Source organism: Hyla sarda, chromosome 6, assembly GCF_029499605.1.
Source record: "Hyla sarda isolate aHylSar1 chromosome 6, aHylSar1.hap1, whole genome shotgun sequence".
Taxonomy (NCBI): domain Eukaryota; kingdom Metazoa; phylum Chordata; class Amphibia; order Anura; family Hylidae; genus Hyla; species Hyla sarda.
Genome location: NC_079194.1, coordinates 22,983,399 through 23,006,943, shown reverse-complemented (window position 1 = coordinate 23,006,943; position 23,545 = coordinate 22,983,399). Strand labels below are relative to the sequence as shown.

At 42.8% G+C, this 23,545-nt stretch overlaps 1 protein-coding gene across 7 annotated transcripts in view; it reads left to right on the top strand.

Moving 5' to 3' along the window:
• Nucleotides 1-22,288, top strand: part of PBX1 (PBX homeobox 1) — a 184,241-nt gene extending 161,953 nt beyond the window's left edge. For all 7 annotated transcript variants that reach the window (XM_056523308.1, XM_056523310.1, XM_056523306.1 and 4 more), the window contains 3 exons: nt 5,764-5,876; nt 7,852-7,941; nt 19,897-22,288. In XM_056523308.1, the coding sequence (XP_056379283.1) occupies nt 5,764-5,876; nt 7,852-7,941; nt 19,897-19,989 (296 nt within the window). In that variant the 3' untranslated portion in view covers nt 19,990-22,288. The remainder of the gene's footprint in view (nt 1-5,763; nt 5,877-7,851; nt 7,942-19,896) is intronic.
• The last annotated feature ends 1,257 nt before the right edge of the window (nt 22,289-23,545 follow it).

Sequence of the window (23,545 nt, the reverse complement as noted above, 5' to 3'; positions counted from 1 at the left end):
TAGTACGCATGGTCCTCCGGACGCGTGCACGTGACTTTGTGGTTGTTTTGTGGTATCAACTATTGGTGGTGGTCTCATTATTATTTGATTTTTTTATTATTTTAGGTGCTTTTTTTTTTTTTTTTTCATTAGTTCTTTCCCATCCATTTGTCTCCGTTCCATGCTTCAGCCTTGGTATTAGGAGGATACTTATTACTATTTGGACATCTAGTGTTAGGAAGGACACAAACCTGAGTCTACAAACTGACGTTGGCCTCCCTGTTTAACCTCTACGAGGCCTATAACGATACGGAATACACAAGTCAGATTTTGGTAACCCTACTGTAGTGCTCCTACGTATTTCTTTGGCTTTTGGTCTTAAAGGGGCAATGCACTGGCCAACGTTCGGAACATTTAGTTCCGAACGCTGCGTTCGCGCTGCGGGGTCAGCTATGCCCCCCTTGTGACGTTAGGCCCCGCCCCCTCAATGCAAGTCCATGGAGGGGGCGTGGCAGATGCCACGCCCCCCTCCCCATAGACTTGCATTGAGGGGGTTGGGGGTCCCACCCACGCAGCACAAGCACAGCGTTCGGAACTAAATGTCCCAAACGCTGGCCAGTGCAGTACCCCTTTAAAGGGGTACTCCGGTGGAAAACATTTTTTTTTAAATCAACTGTTGCCCAGAAAGTTAAACAAATTTGTAAATGACTTCTATTAAAAAATCTTTACCCTTCCAGTACTTTTCAGCAGCTGTATGCTACAGAGGAAATTCTTTTCTATTTGAATTTCTTTTTTGTCTTGTCCACAGTGCTCTCTGCCGACACCTGATGCCCGTATCAGGAACTGTCCAGAGCAGGAGAAAATCCCCATTGCAAACCTATGCTGCTCTGGACGGTTCCTGACACTGACAGAGGTGTCAGCAGAGAGCACTGTGGTCAAGACACAAAACAATTCAAAAGGAAAAGAATTTCCTCTGTAGCATACATAGGAAAAGGAAGTGCAGAAAATACGGGGGTTCTGTCTCCCAAGCGCTACTGAAAATTATAGTCAATATGCCAATAGGTACCTATTGGCATATCGTCTATAATTTTCAGTAGCGCTTGGGAGACAGAACCCCCGTATTTTCTGCACTTCCTTTTCCTATAGAGCTCTTTCCGTCACCCAGCCCTGGCTAAAATGGACAAGGGGGTACCAAGCAAGCAAGCTGTAATAGTCCACCCCCACACCACTCCAGAGTCGCGCCATAAAACGCCGCAATACTCTTAGAGGTCAGTATCACTGCATAGGTGGTGTGGTGGGTCCTCTATATCTCTCTTCTTTCAACCAAGAAGTATAAAACCTACTATGCCAGAGAGCGCCTTGCATTTTTTTTTAAGTTTTTTTCCTCCCCCTCTGTAGCATACAGCTTCTAAAAAGTACTGGAAGGGTAAAGATTTTTTTTTTTTAATAGAAGTCATTTACAACTCTGTTTAACTTTCTGGCGCCAGTTGATTAAAAAAAAAATAATAATAAAATAAAAGTTTTCCAATGGAGTACCCCTTTAATGGCACAAGGTGAGAGATGGCGTGCATGGAATATGATCTTAAAGTGGTATCCCCCATCTCAGCTTGTTATCCACTATCTATAGGGGATAGCAAGCTGATCGGTAGGAAAAGGTTCAGTGGCCACATAGAGAATGGATAGAACACTGACGCCATGCGTTCCATTTATTGTGGGGACGTTCTCGGGATCGGTGGGGGGGGGGGTCCCAGTGGTTGGACCGCCACCAATCAGCATATTATCCCCATCCATAACAAGCTGAGATGGAAACAACCCTTTTAATAAAGTCTAAAGGAAACACTATTAAAACCTGTCCAGAGGAAAAGTTGCCCAGTTGCCCATAGCAACCAATCAGATCGCTTCTTTCATTTTCCACAGGCCTTTTCAAAAATGAAAGAAGCCATCTCATTGGTTGCTAGGGGCAACTGGGTAACTTTTCCTCTGGACAGGTTTTGATAAATCTCCCCCCTAAGCCTATAAATAATGAAGAGGTTCAAGGGCCAAGGTCCAATTGTGGTGGTGATTTTTTTTTTTTTTAAGATATAATTTTTTTAGTAATAAAATGGATTGTCAGATTTTTTTTTTCTTGTCAAAAATTTTTTGGGTGAGAATTTTTCTACGCTACATAGAATTGTGGCCTAAAACAGATGTAAATAGGAATAGGACACAGTACCCACCCACGAGGTCTGATCTGAGGGCCACCATATTATAGAGCAGAGGGAGCGCAGCAGATTCATATATGGGGGAGATTGATCAAAACCTGTGCCGAGGGAGAGTGGTGCAGTTGCCCATAGCAACCAATCAGATCGCTTCTTTCATTTTCCACAGGCCTCTTTAGAGGCCTGTGGAAAATGAAAGAAGCGATCTGATTGGTTGCTATGGGCAACTGCACCACTCTTCCTCGGCACAGGTTTTGATCAATCTCCCCCCATAGTGTCTTGTGGGTAATGATTCAGTAGAACTTTTATTTTATTAAGCTGAATCGATGCTCTTTCGAGTCATAGGAGTCCAGTGGGTGGTGTTCTCTCATGTAGAGATAGGACCACCCCACTGGACTCCTAAGCATAGAAAGCGCAGTCATTTAGTTGAATAAAACGTATGGTATACTTGATCTTCTAACATACAAACTACACATCAATCTGCTCAGCTACACCTGTTGGATTACCAGCTGCCGATATATAGGACTGCACGTACATGACAGGTTCCCTTTAAATGACTTATGGCTGATAAAGACAACATATATAGCATACAGGCTACTGATATATTCACCATTAGAGATGAGCGAACTTACAGTAAATTCGATTCGTCACGCACTTCTCGGCTCGGCAGTTGATGACTTTTCCTGCATAAATGAGTTCAGCTTTTCGGTGCTCCGGTGGGCTGGAAAAGGTGGATACAGTCCTAGGAAGAGTCTTCTAGGACTGTAGCCACCTTTTCCAGCCCACGGGAGCACGGAAAGCTTAACTCATTTATGCAGGATAAGTCATCAACTGCCGAGCCGAGAAGTTCGTGACGAATCGAATTTACTGTAAGTTCGCTCATCTCTATTCACCATACATACCTGCACGGTTATAGGCATAAATTTACAATGTTATACAAACATAAATTCATCCGGTCTACTGCCAACCTACCAGTTTATTATACCATCCATAGTAAGGGACTCTTTATAGGATATATATAGTGTTTCCATGGTTGCAATCCTTACTTTTTAGTGTTCTGCAATGGAAAATTAAAGGAGTACTCCCACTGGAAAACATTTTTTTTATTTTATTTTTTTTAAATCAACTGGTTACAGATTTGTAAATGACTTCTATTAAAAAAAAATCTTAATCCTTCCAGTACTTATCAGCTGCTGTTATGCTCCACAGGAAGTTATTTTCTTTTTGACTTTCCTTTCTGCCTGACCACAGTGCTCTCTGCTGACACTTCCATTTTAGGAACTGTCCAGAGTAAGAGCAAATCCCCATAGCAAACATCTCCTGTTTTGGACAGTCCCTAAAATGGACAGAGGTGTCAGCAGAGAGCACTGTGGTCAGGCAGAAAGGAAATTCAAAAAGAAAAGAACCTTGATGTGGATCATAACAGCAGCTGATAAGTACTGGAAGGATTGATATTTTTTTTTATAGAAATAATTTACAAATCTGTTTCACTTTCTGCCACCAGTTGATTTAAAAAAATAAAAAAATAAATAAAAAAAATAGTTTTCCAGTGGAGTACCCCTTTAAAGAGTTGACACTGTTCTCCAGTGTTATGGAGTCAGACGAGGGTTTCAGATTTCTCGTATGATTAAAGGGGTTATCCGGCCAAAGAGCAGCACCCGCATTCTATGCGGGACTGTGTTTCCAGGACTGGGGACGAAACGCCACACCCCCTCGTGTTGTCACACCACGCCCCCTCCATTCATGTCTATGGGAGGGGGCGTGACGGCCGTCACGCCCCCTCCATAGACATGAATGGAGGAGGCATGGTGTGACATCACGCGGGGGCGTGGCTTTACGACACTTCTCTAGTCCTGTAATTTATGCCTATCCTTTGGATAGGGGATAAGATATCTTTGGCCGGAATACCCCTTTAAAGCATTAGTCCTCCGGCAGCAGGATACATTGAAAAGTTCCCGGGCAATATTGTAGCCCAAGAATTGCTCCGAGACCCACATGATCAGACGGATTCCCGTAAGTCTATGGGACCTCCATAATCAGGTTTTTGGGAATCCGTCTAATAGCGTGAGTCTGAGTAATTCTTGCACTCTGATATTTCCCGGAAAGTTTAAATATATTCTCCTATAGGAGTTAAGGGAGGCTGACTCTTGGGGTAAGATTAGTCATATGAAATATTTAAAGGGGTACTCCACTGGAAAAACTGGTACCAGAAAATTAAACAGATTTGTAATTTATTTCTATTAAAAAAAATCTTAATCCTTCCATTACTTATCAGCTGCTGTATGCTCCACAGGAAGTTCTTTTCTTTTTTGATTTTCTTTTCTGTCTGACCACAGTGCTCTCTGCTGACACCTCTGTCCATGTCAGGAACTGTTTTGGGGATCCATCCTGCGCTGGACAGTTCCTGACATGGACAGAGGTGTCAGACAGAAAAGAAATTCAAAAAGAAAAGAACTTCCTGTGGAGCATACAGCAGCCGATACGTAATGGAAGGATTAAGAGTTTTTTAATAGAAATAAATTACAAATCTGTAACTTTCTGGTACCAGTTGATTTAAAAAAAAAAATAATGTTTTCCAGTGGAGTACCCCTTTTAAATATTTCATATGACGAATCTTACCCTAAGAGCAGCTGCTAAGTACTGGAAAAATTAAGATTTTTTTAATATAAATAATTTACAACTATTTAACTTTTCCAGTGGAGTACCCCTTTTAAGGCCATATCTAGAGATGAGCGAACTTACAGTAAATTCGACTCGTCACGAACTTCTCGGCTCGGCAGTTGATGACTTATCCTGCATAAATTAGTTCAGCTTTCCGGTGCTCCCGTGGGCTGGTAAAGGTGTATACAGTCCTAGGAGACTCTTTCCTAGGACTGTATCCACCTTTTCCTGCCCACCGCAGCACCGGAAAGCTGAACTCATTTATGCAGGAAAAGTCATCAACTGCCGAGCCGAGAAGTTCGTGACGAATCGAATTTACTGTAAGTTCGCTCATCTCTAGCCATATCTGAGAAGCCTACTATGTTGCTGCGCTGTAGATTTTTTTGTTTTGTTTTGTTTTTTTTCATTGGATGAACTCCTGATCCATTACCAAATTGTGTCAAAAACGTTGTATCTGAATTTAGTCAAGTAAGACGAGTTTAAAATGTCGAATGAAGATTTCATGGTCCTTCAGTTTCGGTCTGGGTGACCCGTAACGGGGCAGTATATACCGTGTTGGCATTTCTAATAATGCCCGACCTGTTTCACCTCCATGTGATGCAAATTCAGTGAACAAATCCTTCCTACTAACCCAGCTCAGATCACACGAATAATAACTTATCCTCCTCGTACTAAACTTGGGTTCTCCTTACTGGTTCCTATCTCTTCTCCTAAATTTGCCGATTTATTTTCTCTCATTCCAATTTCCTCTTTTTTTTTTTATTTATTTTTTTATTAATAAATATTTAATCTCTTGTACAAACTCTGTTCCGCCTCCATCGCCTGCCTGTCTTCTCACCATTATAACTATGCATGTCAGACCTCCTCTCCGGGGTTTGAACTTCCTTCTTTCTTTGATTCAGGTTCCTCACTCTTTCCTTTCCAGGTTCTTCCAGTTCTTTTAACATGTCAAACTCTGGAGATTTGTTCATGAGCGTGCAGTCTCTCAATGGAGATTCTTACCAAGGCGCCCAGGTTGGAGCCAACGTACAGTCACAGGTAGGGACCTTCAGATGATTTGGAAAAGGTCTTTGGTGACTTAATTATTTTGTGGAGGAAGCTGTCGAGGTTTTGTCATAAGCTTCTATCTAGAAACTCTGTCGCCTCACCCCCCCCCCCCCCCAAATCCCATTTGTATGGAAAGATTATCGTAGGTGAAGGCAGATCCCCAAAGATTGTTGACTATAAAGATGGTCTGATGGCTTCGTCATGCCACACATTAAAGCGGTACTCTGCCCCTAGACAAAGGATAGGGTATAAGATGTCTAATCGCGCGGGTCCCACCGCTGGGGATCCCTGGGATCTCCCTGCTGCACCCAGCGTTCGCTTAAAGCATCTCGGAGGCTCTTGGCGTCACGGCCATGCCCCCTCAATGCAAGTCTATGGGAGGGGGCGTCACGCCCCCTCCCATAGGCTTGCATTGAGGGGGCATGGTCGTGACATCACGAGCGGGGCGCGGCCATGACGTCACGAGCCTCCTCCCCGCATCGCCAGTCATCCGGCACAGAGCAATGTCTGGGGTGCCGCAGCGGAGATTGCCGGGGTCCCCATCCTTTTGGATAGGGGATAAGATGTCTAGGGGCGGAGTACCCCTTTTAAAGACTGTTTTATGAGAAGCCGGTGAACCTGCATAGGTTTTTGGACTGTCACTGGAAACCAGAGCTAATTTGGGGGAATAATCCACTAGTCCAGGTTGAGATGCCACTGGAATAAAGCCATTGCCTGTTTGAAATCCCATCAGATATGATGGTAGAAATTTGTTAGACACACAGCATCAATCATACTATGTTAATTATCCTTGACCCCCCGATGGGCCACATTGAGTTCCAGTGCCACATGTTCATTCAGAGTGTTGTGAACAGAAGCAATGAAGGTTAGGCCCTGTTCACATCATGTTAACGTGTGCCAGCAAGTGTAGGGCGTCCTTCACCCGATAGAGGGTCCTTTTGGTTTCCATTGGGCAAGTTTATATTGGTGTACCATTAAAAAACAAGCTATGGAATAGCGTAGTAGACAAAAAAAAAATGCTCTTCGGTAGGCTACATCACAGGGTTCTTTTGAAGGTAGACGTCAAGAGCTTTTTCTGATGTACACGTCATAAGGGCGGACTGTGATGTGAACTGGGCCAAGTGGCAAAAGTCTATGATGGAGGATCAGCTAAATAAGAAATATGGTTTTCCACCTGGATAGTTTTGGTCGAAGTCTTCGGTAACACAATAGAATCCAAAGAGGATTGTGAAAAATTCAAGAAGCTCATAAGGTATGGTGGGCTCATTGGGTTTTCGGGTTGTCCTGGTGTCTGGAGATCCTCAGGGTATCCTTTATATGGTGCGGGTTTATGTACATTTCTACGGAATCGTAACTTTAATGGCATGGACTTTTGACAAATGTACTTGTGGAGAGGTCGAGAGCTCGTAGATGGAACTGTTACTGATCTCGTGTATCCAGAAGGATTGCACCTCTTATATTGAACAAAGAACTGCAAATAAAAAAGAAAAACTCTACTTTGGTAAGGCGGGATACCGACTGACCGCCATTGTGAAGTTTCCATGTTTGCGTGCGGGATACATATAAATCGCCCATTTGATAGGGTCTGACAGATTGGTTGCTGCTGTTGGCTGCTTACAGAGGACGAATTAAAATATTAGGTTAACCCTTCCTAATTTTGAGAGGTTTTGTTCTTGGTTCAGCATATATATATATATCACATTGTTTTCTTGCCTTATATTTATAGATCATTTTTAAGTGGTTCTGCATTGAATTTATTTTCCAATATTTCTTTTTCCCAACTCTACTTTTCCTTTTTGTCTTCCCGTTTCTTCCCCGTTTTCCTTCTACATCATTATCTTGTCTTTCACGCTCGTCCCCTATGTTTTCCATGTCTACTATATGTTGGACTCTTCTTTGCTCTGTCTCTGTCCTCCGTTGCGTCACGGTACCCTTCTCTTCACCATCGGTATTGTATGTCTTCCAGGTGGATACCCTTCGCCATGTTATCAGTCAGACAGGCGGATACAGTGAGACTCTGTCAGCGAATCAGATGTACAGTCCGCAGGGCATCAGTGTAAGCAAAGAAACCTTTTGTTTTCTCTTGTCTGTTTCCCAATTATTTCGGGTCCACAGGGCCCTGACTGCCACATTGCACACACTTCTTCTCTCTCCCTTTCATGGTCACCTATTCTGCTATGTGGCGGTTAAGCCAGCGGCCAGCGCTCTTACCCACAAATGATGCTCCGTGTAGGCAGCTGGAACCCCCGTGCCTGTCACACGCAATCAACTTCCTTGTGCCACCTGCGGCCGCTTACAAGTCGGCCGAGGGAAAGAGCCGAACAGGTGACACGTAGCATGGCCACAGCAGAACAGGCGTGGAATCCATCTGTGTTAACCAGTTGTGCGCTGGGTGAGACACGTCTGCAAGGAGACGTGTCTCACCCAGCGCACAACTGGTTAACGCAGATGGATTTCCACGCAAAGTCAATTTTCGAAGACTCTACCGTTGTTTATAGCGAGGCGAATTCCCCCCCCCCCCCCCCCCCCCCCGCTGTGAAATATTCTTATTGTTTTTGCATAAACCATTATTACCGTGCATCCGTTCAGCAGTGCCGCAGCCATACATGCACGGACGTATTTGTGTGTTTGTTGGAGGGTCGGCGGAGAAGAGCAAACATTCCTGGCAGTGCTCGCGGCTGGGAATGACATGTAAATTCATAGCGACAAGCCGTGTCGTATGGAGTGAAATCAATAAGACAGACACAGGGAGAGCGGCTGCAGATTTGGGACAGCAATCCAAATACATTTCTCAGATCAGCCATCCACCATCCAAAGGCCGTGACAGAGGGAGGGGGAGGCGAGATCTGACATAAACACAGAAATAACACAAGATGCACACAGTGCTGTGGGAGGGGAGGGCCGCCGACTCACATAGGTATACAGTTGTTTTGTTATTTTTCCACTGTTACATTTGCTCCGCGCTCCGTCTAAGGACTCGGTATTTAATTATACACAACGCAACATGAGGCTCTCTCCGCGCATTTGCATCCGAGCGTGCGAGGCTTGTGACATCCTCAATAAGCAGAGTGCTCCCATAACACGTATTGATTCCTTCCATTTGTTATGCTTCTTAAGACGGTAAATGCTGCTTAATAACGGGAAGAAGAAAAAAATAAAAAAAAATAAAAAATAAATAAATAAATAAAAAATAAAAACGACAAAAAAAAAACCACAACCAATTTCTTAAATAAAGAGTTCAATTCTTCACTTACAGGTTCTGTTTCGAAAAATAATTTCCATTCGGAGCTAAAATGTATTCCCGCTATTCCCGTAATGAGTCATTCACTGCGATCACCATTTACTCGCTGCAATTGTAGGGATAATGGTGATTGTTAGTGAAAAAGAAATAACAGGTCAGATCGTTCCAACCCCCGCAGCCCACCCCCCCTCCACCCCCGATGGATGCAATCATTTTCCTCCCATGTGCACAAAGAAATCATGGATACAATTATTTTCTTTATTTTTTTCATTTTTTTTTTTTTTTTATTTGTGAAAAATCTAATAAATAACACTGATTAATTCAGCTGCAGCCTCCAGTGCTGCTTGTTTGGTCTCGGTAGATTGTAATCTTATAATGTCACCTTGTTCCGATGGATACGTTTATTATCATGCGAACGTGAAGACGTTTTAGAATAGATCAGACAGCATTAAAACGGAGAGCAGCAATTCAGTAAAAATTTACCACAATGGAGAGATTTTAAAGAGTTTATACGGTGTTATGCAAAAATGTATATTGAGCCAGGGCTGAAACAAACTAAAAAAAAAAAAACGAAACTTACCTAGCCCTAGTCCCCCGCATCTCTCATCCAAGTCCATCGATCTTCATACTTCCGAGACGAGCTCTCGTTGTACGACCTGCCGGCTCAGCCAATCACTTTCTAAGACGGGACCCTACTGTGGCCATTGATTATACTGTACTATGAGCGCTAGTCTCTGAGGCATAAAGATAGAACACCAGGTGCAGCCGAACAGGAGCTGTGGGGGACTGGGGCTTGGTAAGTATAGACATTTTTCTACATTCTTTTTCCCCGCCCCAGCACAGTATTAAAGTGGCAAACTTTTTATTTTTATATATATAATTTTTTTTTAATTTTTTTTTATTAAGTCAACTGGTGCCAGAAAGTTAAACAGACTTGTAAATTGCTTCTATAAAAAAATCTTTATCCAGTACTTATTAGCTGCTAAATACTACAGAGGAAATTCTTTTCTTTTTGGAACACAGTGCTCTCTGCTGACATCACAAGCACAGTGCTCTCTGCTGACATCTCTGTCCATTTTAGGAACCGACCAGAGCAGCATATGTTTGCTATGGGGATTTTCTCCTACTCTGGACAGTTCCTAAAATGGACAGAGATGTCAGCAGAGAGCCTTGTGCTTGTGATGTCAGCTGAGAGCTCTGTGTTCGAAATAGAAAAGAATTTCCTCTGTAGGGTTCAGCAGCTAATAAGTACTAGAAGGATTAAGATTTTTTAATAGAAGTCATTTACAAATCTGTTTAACTTTCTGGCACCAATTGATTAAAACAAAAAAACAAAAACAAAAAAGTTTTCCACCGGAGTACCCCTTTTAAGTGTTGCAAAATGTTGAATTACGATTTTTAAGGTGACCATTTACCTTCAACCACTTGTTTGGCTGACAGCTGTTTCTTCTGACTCCACCATACACAAGCTGAGTACTCACTCAAAAATTTGCAACAATTCTTAAAGGGGTACTCTGGTGAAAAACTTATTTATTTATTTTTTTTTTAATCAACTGGTACCAGAAAATTAAACAGATTTGTAAATTACTTCTATTAAAAAAAATCGTAATCCTTCTTGTACTTATTAGCTGCTGAATACTACAGAGGAAATTCTTTTCTGTTTGAAACACAGAGCTCTCTGCTGACATCATAAGCACAGTGCTCTCTGCTGACATCTCTGTCCATTTTAAGAACTGTCCAGAGTCAAAGGAAATCCCCATAGCAAACATATGCTGCTTTGGACAGTTCCTAAAATGGGCAGATCCTAAAATGTCAGCAGAGAGCACTGTGGTCATGATGTTAGCAGAGAGCTCTGTGTTTCAAAAAGAAAAGAATTTCCTCTGTAGTATTCAGCAGCTAATAAGTACAGGAAGGATTAAGATTTTTTAATAGAAGTAATTTACAAATCTGTAGCTTTCTGTCAGCAGTTGATTTAAAAAAAAATAAAAATAAATAAAGTTTTTCACCGGAGTACCCCTTTAAAAAGTCACAGTTGATAAATCGCCAACCACAGCAAACAGCTAACCATGCCACGCTACATAGTCAAAAGGACTTATTGATCCATTGCACAGACTTTTTAACCCTTTTAGCCACATGCAGACAAATCTACCACTATCAATCACTGTGTGTGTGTGTGTGTGTGTGTGTATGAATGAATATATATATATATATGTGTGTATATATATATATATATCCCATATAGTTTTGTTTAGGGAGGGCCTGTAGAACAGGGTGGGCACCATCCTCCTTTTTCTTTCTTAAACAATAGCATACACCCATCACTACATTATATACTGTCTTTGGGGATCTTGGACCATTGAGCCCCTTATTCCTAGTTTGTCTTATATGTTACTTGGATTCCGATTTTAAATAGGATTTATAATAAAGGTTACATTTTAATTGTATTGGTCCTAATATTTGGATATAAACTAGTGTGAGCAGATGTGGGAAAGTTGACTATGTTCAGGTCTAGAGATGAGCGAACTTACAGTAAATTCAATTCGTCACGAACTTCTCGGCTCGGCAGTTGATGACTTATCCTGCATAAATTAGTTCAGCTTTCCGATGCTCCGGTGGGCTGGAAAAGGTGGATACAGTCCTAGGAAAGAGTCTCCTAGGACTGTATCCACCTTTTCCAGCCCACCGGAGCACTGGAAAGCTGAACTAATTTATACAGGAAAAGTCATCAACTGCCGAGCCGAGAAGTTCGTGACAAATCGAATTTACTGTAAGTTCGCTCATCTCTATTCAGGTCCTTAACCCCTTATTAACCCTTAACCCCTAACTTTTATTTTTGTGTTTTTAGTTTTTCGTTTATATATATATTGATAGTTAGGATATTTACACACGCGGTGATACCAAGTATGTTTATTAATTTATTTTTATGCTTTTTTTTGGGGGGGGGGGGGATAAAATAGGAAAAAGGGGCCATTTAAATTTTTATTGGGGGGAGGGGCTTTTTCACACTTTTTCATTTTTTAAAATATTTTTTTAACACTTTTTATAGTCCCCATAGGCAACTATTTATAGCAATCATTAAATTGCAGATACTGCTCAGTGCTATGCATAGGGCATACACTACATCAGTGTTTCCCAAGCAGGGTGCCTCCAGCTGTTGCAAAACTACAACTCCCAGCATACCCGGACAGCCAAAGGCTGTCCGGGTATGCTGGGTGTTGTAGTTTTGCAACAGCTGGAGGCACCCTGCTTGGGAAACACTGCCTTATTGTATGGAAATAGATCAGCTCCCCCTGTTTCCACAGCCGACTGTCCGGGCATGCTTGGAGTTGTAGTTTTGCAACAGCTGGAAGCACCCTGCTTCGGAAACAATGCACTACATAGACATAGCACTGATCAGTATTATCGGCGATCTACTTCTCTGACCCCCTTCTAAGACCCCCAAGATGACAGCCAGTGCAGGTAAGGGGACCTCCGGCCGCCAGGTTGGAAGCTCGGCTCCCCACAGGAGTAATCGGCTCCCCACGGCATCCAATGGGTTAATGGCGGACATCAGTGTGATCGCTGATATCCGCCATGACCCACGGGTCCCTGGCTGCTGATAGTCTGGTCCGGTGCTTGCGTCATGTATAAAAAGTAAATGTACGTCCCAGTGCGTTAAGTACCAGGGCATCAGGACGTACATTTACATCCTATGTCGTTAAGGGGTTAAAGTGAATGTGTCCGCTACCAGTGTGTGCCTATATAGACACATGTCACCTGTCAGCAAATTGTGAACCTGACCTTTTCAGCCAACTTCATTTACACTTTATACACAAACTAGTTGAGTACCCGGTTTTCCTACCTAAATCTTGTGGGATAGAAAAAGCAACAATAACACTCTCATCCTCATATCCCCTCCGCCACACTAACTATTCTCTGTACCTGCCACACATTCTGCAGGATATAAAAGTCCCGGGCAATCTCCGCAGCCCATTAGTAACGTGATCAGGAGATGTAATGGAAATCCCATAGACTTTCATGGGACCAAAGAGGGAAAACCCAGAGGCTGGGTTAGGGCTAATTTAAAGAGTATCTGTCACCAAACTAAACTTTTAATATATTGCTCTTTATGTAATTATAAGACACTTTGCTATTTACTTGCTGAAATTCTCAACCTTTTATATGTGATTGGAAAAAATGGCCACTAGGTGGCTCTGTTCTGTTCCCTGCACAAGTCATACAGTTAGTTTGGTCTCCTCCCGCACTTGCAGAAGTCCAAACTCAGGAAGTGCGTGCCGGGAATCAGTGACGTCACGTCTGCTTGGGATCACCCACTTTCTCCTGCCGGGAGCTCACTCAATGTGAGCAAGGGGAAAGATATTATACAGATCTTTTTAAAGCTCGGAAAAATTTTTTAAGGGCAGAAGGGGTGTTAGGGAATATAATTGGAGTTAGTTTACAAAATATGCTTTGATGACAGGTATTTTTTCTGCCATTTGGAAGTTGTGCTGGAACATTCACACACAGATAGATAGATACATAAAAAAAAATCCAAATAGAAGCAGCACATCAAGCAATAGTAAATATAGATAGATTCGGGGGTGCTCGCATAGTTGGAGCCTGGGTCCACCGGTTCCTTAATCCAAATACAAAAAATCGGATGCAGCACACCACAAATTGCAATCAGGAGTGTAGGTTTATTCCATAACGTGCAGAGGACAACGTTTCGCCAGCCTCACGCTGGCTTTCTCACTTGAGGAGACCAAACTAACTGTATGACTTGAGAAAGCCAGCGTGATGCTGGCGAAACGTTGTCCTCTGCACGTTATGGAATAAACCTACACTCCTGATTGCAATTTGTGGTGTGCTGCATCCGATTTTTTGTATTTAGATAGATAGATAGATATATATATATATAGCTCTCTCAGGCTTCATACATACAAATAGAAAAGAGGTGGATTGATCGGACAGCAGAGTTGAAGATGGTTGGGGGGGGGGGTAGTGGTAATGGTGTTTGATGGAAGGCCACAGAGGATGTGGCAGTAGTCCAAGCAATAGATGAAGGGCATGAACCAATAGTTTTAGACTATTCAAGAAATTTCCCTTGGATAGGTGATCAATGTCATTTGTGTGGAAATGGGTTCAACGAGTCTTATCCATGCCGTATTAGTGCACATAGACATTGTAGAGTGGTTTCCCTTGCTCAGGACTTTCTCCGAGCAGCTCCTGCCCTTGGCATACACCATGCATTACATGGCGGGCGATTCATCTAAATGTCACCATGCAATGCTACATGCAGCAAATACGTGTCTGTGGAAGAGCATAGGATGGCACCACTAGATAAACGATCAAAGTAAGTGGCAATGGTGTGCAGCAGCGCGGCAGGTACACAACAATATCAGTGAGTCTCCGGTGGTGCTAGGACGTGAATTTAGGATAGACCTTAGCATAAACTGTAACAAATAGCAAAATGAAATATCCTGCACTCACTGCTGGATACAGGACTCGATGCTACTAAACGCTCAGAGCGCCCACGCACACCTACAGACCTGGTCCTCCGCCTTGTCCGTTTAGGAGCATCGAGTCCTGTATCCAGCGGATTTACTACATGCAGCAATGTTTTCCTAGGCAAGGCTTTCCCTAGCAGCAGCCATTGATCAGGAGGGTTAACGGGTTTCTTCTTAAAGTGTACGGGTCGGCAACAAAAACTTTTTATATGATGTAGATAATACCATTATATGTATATTTGCAATATACATTGGTTACATTTTTTTTTTTATATTTTTGGGTGAAAAAATGCTGTCCCTGCAGCTATTGCCTGTGTGTCTCTATGAGGAGTCCAAATACAGGAAGTGAGAGCAGGAAAATCAGAGCTCAGTGCCCAGAGCCCTGCTTGTCCACCCTCACTTCCTGTATTTGGACTCCTCATAGAGACACACAGGCAATAGCTGCAGGGACAAAAATATTCATATTTTTTTACCAATGTATATTACAAATATACATATAATGGTATTATCTACATTATATAAATATATATTTAAAGGGGTACTACCGTGCTGACAACTTATCCCCTATCGAAAGGATAGGGGATAAGTTGCCTGATCGCGCGGGGTCCCGCCGCTGGGGACCCCCCGCGATCTCGCATGCAGCACCCCGCTCTCATCAGGCCCTGGAGCGAACGTCGCTCCGGGTCTGATGACTGCCGATCTCGGGGCCGAAGTATCGTGACGTCACGCCTCTGCCCCCATGTGACGTCACGCTCCGTCCCCTCATTGTAAGTCTATGGCAGGGGGCGAGACAGCTGTCTCGCCCCCTGCTATAGACTTGCATTGAGGGGGCGGAGCGTGACGTCACACAGGGGTGGGGCTGTGACGTCACAATCACCGGCCCCGTCGTCGGACCCGGAGCGGATGTTCGCTTCGGGGCCTGACGAGAGCGGAGTGCTGCATGCGAGATCGCGGGGGGTCCCCAGCAGCGGGACCCAGCGCGATCAGGCAACTTATCCCCTATCCTTTAGACAGGGGATAAGTTGTCAGCACGGTAGTACCCCTTTAAATATATATTTTATATTAAAGGGGTACTCCGGTGGAAAAACTATTTTTTTTTTTCTTTTTTAAATCAACTGGTGCCAGAAAGTTAAACATATTTGTAAATTACTTCTATTAAAAAATCTTAATCCTTCCTATATTTATTAGCTGCTGAATACTACAGAGGAAATTCTTTTCTTTTTGGAATGCTCTCTGATAAGTTGTCAGCACGGTAGTACCCCTTTAATATATATATATATATATATATATATATATATATATATATATATATATATAAAAGTATATATATATATTGGTAAAAATAATTTGTATATTTTTAGATGAAAAAATGCTGTCCCTGCAGCTATTGCCTGTGTGTCTCTAAGGAGTCCAAATACAGGAAGTGAGGACAGGAAAAGCAGAGCTCAGTGCACAGACCCCCCCCTGCTTTTCCACCCTCACTTCCTGTATTTGGACTCCTCATAGAGACACACAGGCAATAGCTGCAGGGACAAAAATATACACATTTTTTAACCAATGTATATTACAAATACACATATAAACGGTACTATCTACATTATATAAAAAGTTTTTGTTGACGACAGGTACACTTTAAGGGGTTGGCTCGTCGAATATTGGGCAGATGTAATATTTTGGACAGTAGGCGCCAACCCTTGTTACATGAGACCAAAAATCCAAGTTTAATAGTCAAGAATATTCCATTTGGGACTGTCCTATCTGCGCGAGCCGGGGGAGAGTCGGAGAGTCTTTGGCTACATTACCAGTGACTCTGCAGATGGGATAATACCTGATAATCCAGTACAGATTTCCTTTTGTATACGGGGCCGTAAAGGTTTTAGCTCGGTCTAATAATGATCACGGGATATGTAAATCACATTGCCTTGAAACACGTAAAGTTGAATATAATTATGAATGACCTATATAACTTGTATCGCTCTTGAACACTTTCTCATTCTCTTGCGTCCCTAGCCGTCACTTTGTTTGTTCGTAATGACCCCGTCATAACACGAAGTGTCATTTGTGTGCATTAAAGACACGCCAAAGGGACAGGAACAGATGATCTCGTGACATGGCAATTACAGTTCTGAGATAGATTGGACGCAAGAGAGGAGGGGACAAGACCGGGGCCACTGTGATTACAGAGAGGCCGCCGCAAAATCATAGGCTGGGAAATAAAAGGCTGCCAGGTTCTGCGTAGAGGTGGATCCAGAAATCCAAGCAGTGTCCTTGAAGCGGGGAACACGCAGCATTAAGGAGAGGGGTGACACCTTTCATACCGCCGCACGGCATCGGAGGCGCGCTGGTTCACCGAGGACAAGCTGTTCTGCATTAAATGAAAAAGGCTTATTCTAGAATAGCAATCTCCGCCATCGAGCTCACGTAGTATGGGATTTATAGAAAGTGCGCAATCTCCGGCAGCTATGGTCCTAGAGTCACTAGAAGGGACTGACAATAATAACAATAATTCAGATTAAAGGGGTACTCCGCGCCTAGACATCTTAACCCCTATCACGCCCCCTCCCATAGACTTGCATTAAGGGGACGTGGTCTTGACCTCACGAGCCTCCGGCACTGCACCCGATGCTTTAGACTAGTGGTCTTCAACCTGCGGACCTCCAGATGTTTCAAAACTACAACTCCCAGCATGCCCGGACAGCCGTTGGCTGTCCGGGCATTGCTGGGAGTTGTAGTTTTGCAACATCTGGAGGTCCACAGGTTGAAGACCACTAGTCTAATGCATCGGGTGCAGTGCCGGAGATCGCCGGGGTACCCAGCGGCGGGACCGCCGCGATCAGACCTCTTATCCCCTATCCGTTGAATAGGGCATAAGATGTCTAGGGGCAGAGTACCCCTTTAAAGGGGTTATCAAGGAAAAAACTTTTTTTTTTTTTTTAAAATACGGTATATATCAACTGGCTCCAGAAAGTTAAACAGATTTGTAAATTACTTCTATTAAAAAAAAATATTAATCCTTTCAGTACTTATGAGCTTCTGAAGTTAAGGTTGTTCTTTTCTGTCCAAGTGCTCTCTGATGACACGCGTCTCGGGAACCGCCCAGTTTAGAAGAGGTTTGCTATGGGGATTTGCTTCTAAACTGGGCGGTTCCCGAGACAGGGGTCATCAGAGAGCACTTAGACAGAAAAGAACAACCTTAACTTCAGAAGCTCATAAGTACTGAAAGGATTAAGATTTTTTAATAGAAGTCATTTACAAATCTGTTTAACTTTCTGGAGCCAGTTGATATATAAAAAAATGTTTTTTTGCTGGATAACCCCTTTAAGCTTTTCCATAAGCTTTTCCCTTTTTACTGGTACCTTTACGCCAAAGTAGAACACGAAGCTGACCACACGTATCAGAGGGCAGAAATTCAGCCAAACTTCCTGCTTGAAATTTCATAAAATTCTCAAGCTTTATTGGACGTTTTGTAAAAGCTGACAAAAAAAAAGCTGACGCGTTAAAGGGGTACTCCGGTGGATTATTATTATTTTTTTTTTTTTAAATCAACTGTAGCCAGCAAGATAAACAGATTTGAAAATGACTTTTATTTAAAAATCTTAATCCTTCCAGTACTTATCAGCTGGAAGTTTTTTTTTTTTTTTTTTATATTTCTTTTCTGTCCGACCTCAGTGCTCTCTGCTGACACCTCTGTCCATGTCAGGAACTGTCCAGAGTAGGAGCAAATCCCCATTCCAAACCTATTCTGCTCTGGACAGTTCCTGACATGGACAGAGGTGTCGGCAGAGAGCATTGTGGTCAGACAGAAAATAAATTTAAAAAAAGATAAGAACTACTTCTGTAGTATACAGCAGCTGATGAGTGCTGGAAGGATTAAGATTTTTTTAAATAGAAGTAATTTACAAATCTGTATAACTTTCTGGCACCAGATGATTGGATAGACATGAATTGAGGGGGTGTGGCGTGATGTAACGTCTCTGGCCGCCTAAACCCAGCGTTATAAACATACTGTTTAGAATGTCGGGTGCGGCAGGAGATCGACCCCCACGATCAGACATCTTATCCCCTATCCTTACATGTCTATGGGTGGAATGCCCCTTTATTCATGGCTGGACAGGAGTTCTAAAGTAAATGCATTCAGCAGGCATCATCATACAGTGGGGCCATAGGCTTGCATTGAGGGGGCGGAGCGTTGCGTCACACGGGGGCGGGGCTGTGACGTCACAATGCTCTGTTCTCGTGATCACCAGTAATCAGACCCGGAGCGAACATGCTTGTAACGGGGTGCTGCGTGCAAGATCACGGGGGTCCCCAGCGGTGGGACCCCCGCGATCAGGCATCTTATCCCCTATCCTTTGGATAGGGGAAAAGATGTCTTAGTGCCGGAGTACCCCTTTAAATAAGATCTCTGGGATTCAAGATTTTTTTTAAATAAAATATGTCCTTACTTTCTTTGTCCTGGTTCCCTGCAGGTCCTGTTTGCCTCCATCTGGTTCCCCAACATTCTGTCTTCTTTCTGCTTCTGAGACAAGCACTTGGTGCATGAGCTGTCAGCTTAGCCAATCACTGGCCATGGCAGTGTCCCATCTTGGCCAGTGATTGAGCCCAGCAGGTCCTGCACTGAGCGCTCGTCTGGGAAGAAGACAAAAGATTGGAGGACCAGTCAGAGGTGAACGGGGGCTGTGGGGGACCGGGGATAGGCAAGGATGTTTTTTCTTTTTTCCCCCCTTTCTATGTGATCAGCACAGATATTCCATCAATGTTAAAGGGGTACTCCGCCCCTTTCAATGGATATCTCAGCTGCAGCACCCCAGTCATCCAGTGCACAGAGCGAAGTTTGCTCCGTGTCGGATGACTGGCAATGCGGGGTAGAGTCTCGTGAATTCACGCCCTGCTCGTGACTTAACGGCCACGCCCCCTCAATGCAAGTCTACTGGAGGTGGCATGGCGGCCATCCCGCCCCCTACCATAGACTTGCATGGAGGGGGTGTGGCCATGACATCACGAGCCTCCGGCGCTGCACCCGACACTCTAAATGAAGGCCAGTACAGCAGGGAGATTGTGGGGATCCCCAGCGGCGGGACCCCCCGCGATCAGACATCTTATGCTCTATACTTTGGATTAGGGAAAAGATGTCTAGGGGCGGAGTACCCCTTTTAAGCTTCAGCAAACTTTTTAAGAGGAAATTTCCTTGGTTCACTTTAATACTCATAAATTTGTACAGATGAGACATGTTTGTTTTAGTTTTAAAAACTTATTACAAGACTTTTTGTTTTTGTTTTTTTAGGCTAACGGAGGGTGGCAGGATGCAGCCACCCCTTCGTCTGTGACTTCCCCTACGGAAGGACCTGGCAGCGTCCATTCTGATACCTCCAACTGAGCAGCCGGCTCCTGAATTTCTACTCTTGAAAGCCAGAATCCATCCCTTCCCTCTCACTCCAGATGGCCACTGTGGGAATGCAGCGAACAAAGCAACCTCTTTTGGCATATCCATTAGAATCTTTCCAGTCCTTCATTAATACATTGACTCCTTAATTCATGCCTACAATGATTACAGTTATGTAGGTTCTAGTCTTTGCATTTTATTTTTTAAATGTTTTATTTTAATTAAGCAGTTTTTTTTTTTTTTTAATTAGTTGTGGATGAGCAGGAACTATCTGCCGGTGTACAACGCACTAACTCCACTCATGGTTAAAATGCGGCTGCGCCTATGCACAAGAGCAGCCATGTTTAAATGATCCCAAATCTTGATTTTCCAAACCTATATCTGATTGTGGAAGTACCAGAAATGGCATTTGGCATCAGGCCTCCCCTCTGAACACGCTTAATTTGTAGCTGAGGGCCAAAAATCCTGACATTCATTGTTTCCTCATGCCATAAGACGACCCTTTTGCATCATGGGACTAAACCATGGTTACTGCCATACCTTCAGTTTCTTCGAGATGCCCATCCCTTGACTGGTGACATCTACCCTTTCCAACATCTTCTGGTTAATTTATTCGTAGCTTTGAGAAAATGACCAGAATGATCATCACTTAGAGATACAGGATCACAAGGAAACCTTTTAATATATACGTGGATTAAGTATACTAACCAAAGGCTGTACATTGTAAAAGACCATAAACTGGAATACCGTTTCCATATTGTATTGCTACCAGAAGTAGTTCCAGCTACATATATCGTCACAACGTTCTTCTACATTGACCTTCGTTCTACTCTTCAGATGGCAGGTCTTCTCCAAGCATCAGAACAAATATGTAAGCCTTGTTGTCAAACCAGAGCTCCGTCCATTGCCTGAAATACTCTGATTTGGACATCACTCTCTTCTCGAGAAGATGAAAGTCCTCCATATGGCCTTCACAAAATCTTGAGGATCCATTTGTTGTCATCACTCGATGGATGTGAACCCTCTGCTCTCCGAATGAACTGTTACTACGACCCATTTCTCCACACGGATATTTCTTCATTCCATTGGGTTGACTTCTTTTGAGACGAGTGCTCTACAAAAATGTTTTTCTTTTCCACATCCGGACTAGTATAATTTCGCAACACCGATCCGTCCCAGATACAATGGCTGCTTCTCACGTCAAGCTTTCCTTCAACCTGTAAACTATGATTTGTCCCCAGGAATTTTTTTTATTTTTTTTATATATATTTTTGCCCAGCGTTGGTCGCATTTCTGGACACCATTTCATTACCGAATAATCTTCTTGTCTGGCAGTTCTCCACAAGCACCCACACACAGGGTGTCATCAATCCACGTTTGATACCAAAAATCCGCATGTACTCGCACAGAGGAAAGACGGACACAGAGGGAAGTGCTCAGCTTTATTAACATTCACTGCGGTTTCACATAACTTGTGTATCGTCGATTGTTATATTTGAGATAAACATTTGATGCTGGATGTTCTTGTATATTCTAAAGAAAACAAAAAAAAAGACACAAGATAAAAAAAAAGAAGAAAAAAAAAAAGACATCAAACAGCCAAAAAGTTGTCCTGGGTTTAATAATCTTTATTACTAAAAAAAAAACAGATAAAAAAAAATCTTTAAAAAAAGAAAAAAAAGTCCTGTTACAGAGATCACACCCGTTTAGCATGGAAATAGGTTGCTGATTTCGATTTTATGTCTTTTCATATTTCTTGCTTAGTTTTAACACGAAAAAAACAAAACTACCTACATGTGATTTTATTTTTTTTATTTTTTATTTTTTTATTTTAATTCTTTTTAACACCGCGCGTTTGTGAGTTATAACGCAATGCTAGATTAAACGTAGTTGGGCACCTTTTTAGTTATTGTTTAAATTTTTTTTTTTTTTTAAGGGATGGGGTGAGTGGGCGGGCACAAGGTTTGGGGGCAAATTCGGGATTGTTTCAGGGGAAAGGGGGCTGGGGCATTTTCCATATATGGACCCCTTTACCGCCAGAGTAGTGTGACATATATGCTATTTGCCCCTCTGGCAGAAATGGGGTTAAAAAAAAGAGGCAGACTCCAAGATTCTGCTGGATAAAATACCCATTTTGTAAACTAAAGTTAAAAAATAAAAAAGTAAAAAAAAAAAAATATGAAAAAAAATTGTTGGAAAAAAAGTTGGAATAGTTAAACCTTAATAGGTACATCATAAAATGTACATTTAATAACTTTTCTGAGAACCAGAAATAAATTCTTTTTTTCCTGTTTTCAGATCTTATTTGTTTTAAAGCACATGTTATGGTTAAATGTGGAAATCCCTGGTAAAGGGGCAAATGGTTTTATAAAGCTTTTCACTATGGAGGTCAATGACAGTCATGGGACAATTTAGAGTTGTCTGATTTTAGTTAATTTAGAGCAGTGGTGTCCAAACCGGGGACCTCAAGAGTTTGCAAGATGTCCACCGTTTGGAGACCACTGGTTTAGAGGGTCGCTGCAAACCCTACCCGGAAGATTTGTGAAGATAAGGTGAATAAAGAGAGAAGATTTTTCCCAATCTGTTCCAGCATTATACATTGTTCTCTTAACTTACAATGGCCTCAGGTTATAATATTTTCGGTCTTTTTTGGACCATTGTAACTTTTAACCATCCCCACCTAATCATCTACGGTCCCCACCAATCACCTACGGACAGTCCAGATCTGGGAAAGTGTCAATGGCCGGAAGATCTGACCAATCAGAATGGGAATTTTACTGGTAAATAGTATTACTGAAGTGTATGCACTGACTGGTGTCTGGTAGCGTCCCCTACAGTACATGGAGGTATTACATGTTCTGTACTATTTACCTGTATTACTGAAGTGTATGCACTGACTGGTGTCTGGTAGCGCCCCCTACAGTACAGAGAGGTATTACATGTTCTGTACTCTTTACCTGTATTACTGAAGCGTATGCACTGACTGGTGTCTGGTAGCGCCCCCTAGAGTAAAGGGAGGTATTACATGTTCTGTACTACTCTTTACCTGTATTACTGAAGTGTATGCACTGACTGGTGTCTGGTAGCGTCCCCTACAGTACATGGAGGTATTACATGTTCTGTACTATTTACCTGTATTACTGAAGTGTATGCACTGACTGGTGTCTGGTAGCGCCCCCTACAGTACAGAGAGGTATTACATGTTCTGTACTCTTTACCTGTATTACTGAAGCGTATGCACTTACTGGTGTCTGGTAGCGCCCCCTACAGTACAAGGAGGTATTACATGTTCTGTACTCTTTACCTGTACCAGGGTTAGCTGCTCCATTGGACACCAGGTGAGGGTGGCTCCATGTTACTTTTTTGGGACACTGCGTGTACTGTACATAGTTCATACGGTTTAAAAAAACCCGGAGTCCATCAAGTTCATCCTATATCCCTACCATGTCCCTGCACAGTTGATCCAGAGGAAGGCGAAAATTCCCGACTCCAAATATGGCATCAGAATAAATCCTGAAGAAGCTCCTGTCCTCTACATAGACAGTGATTA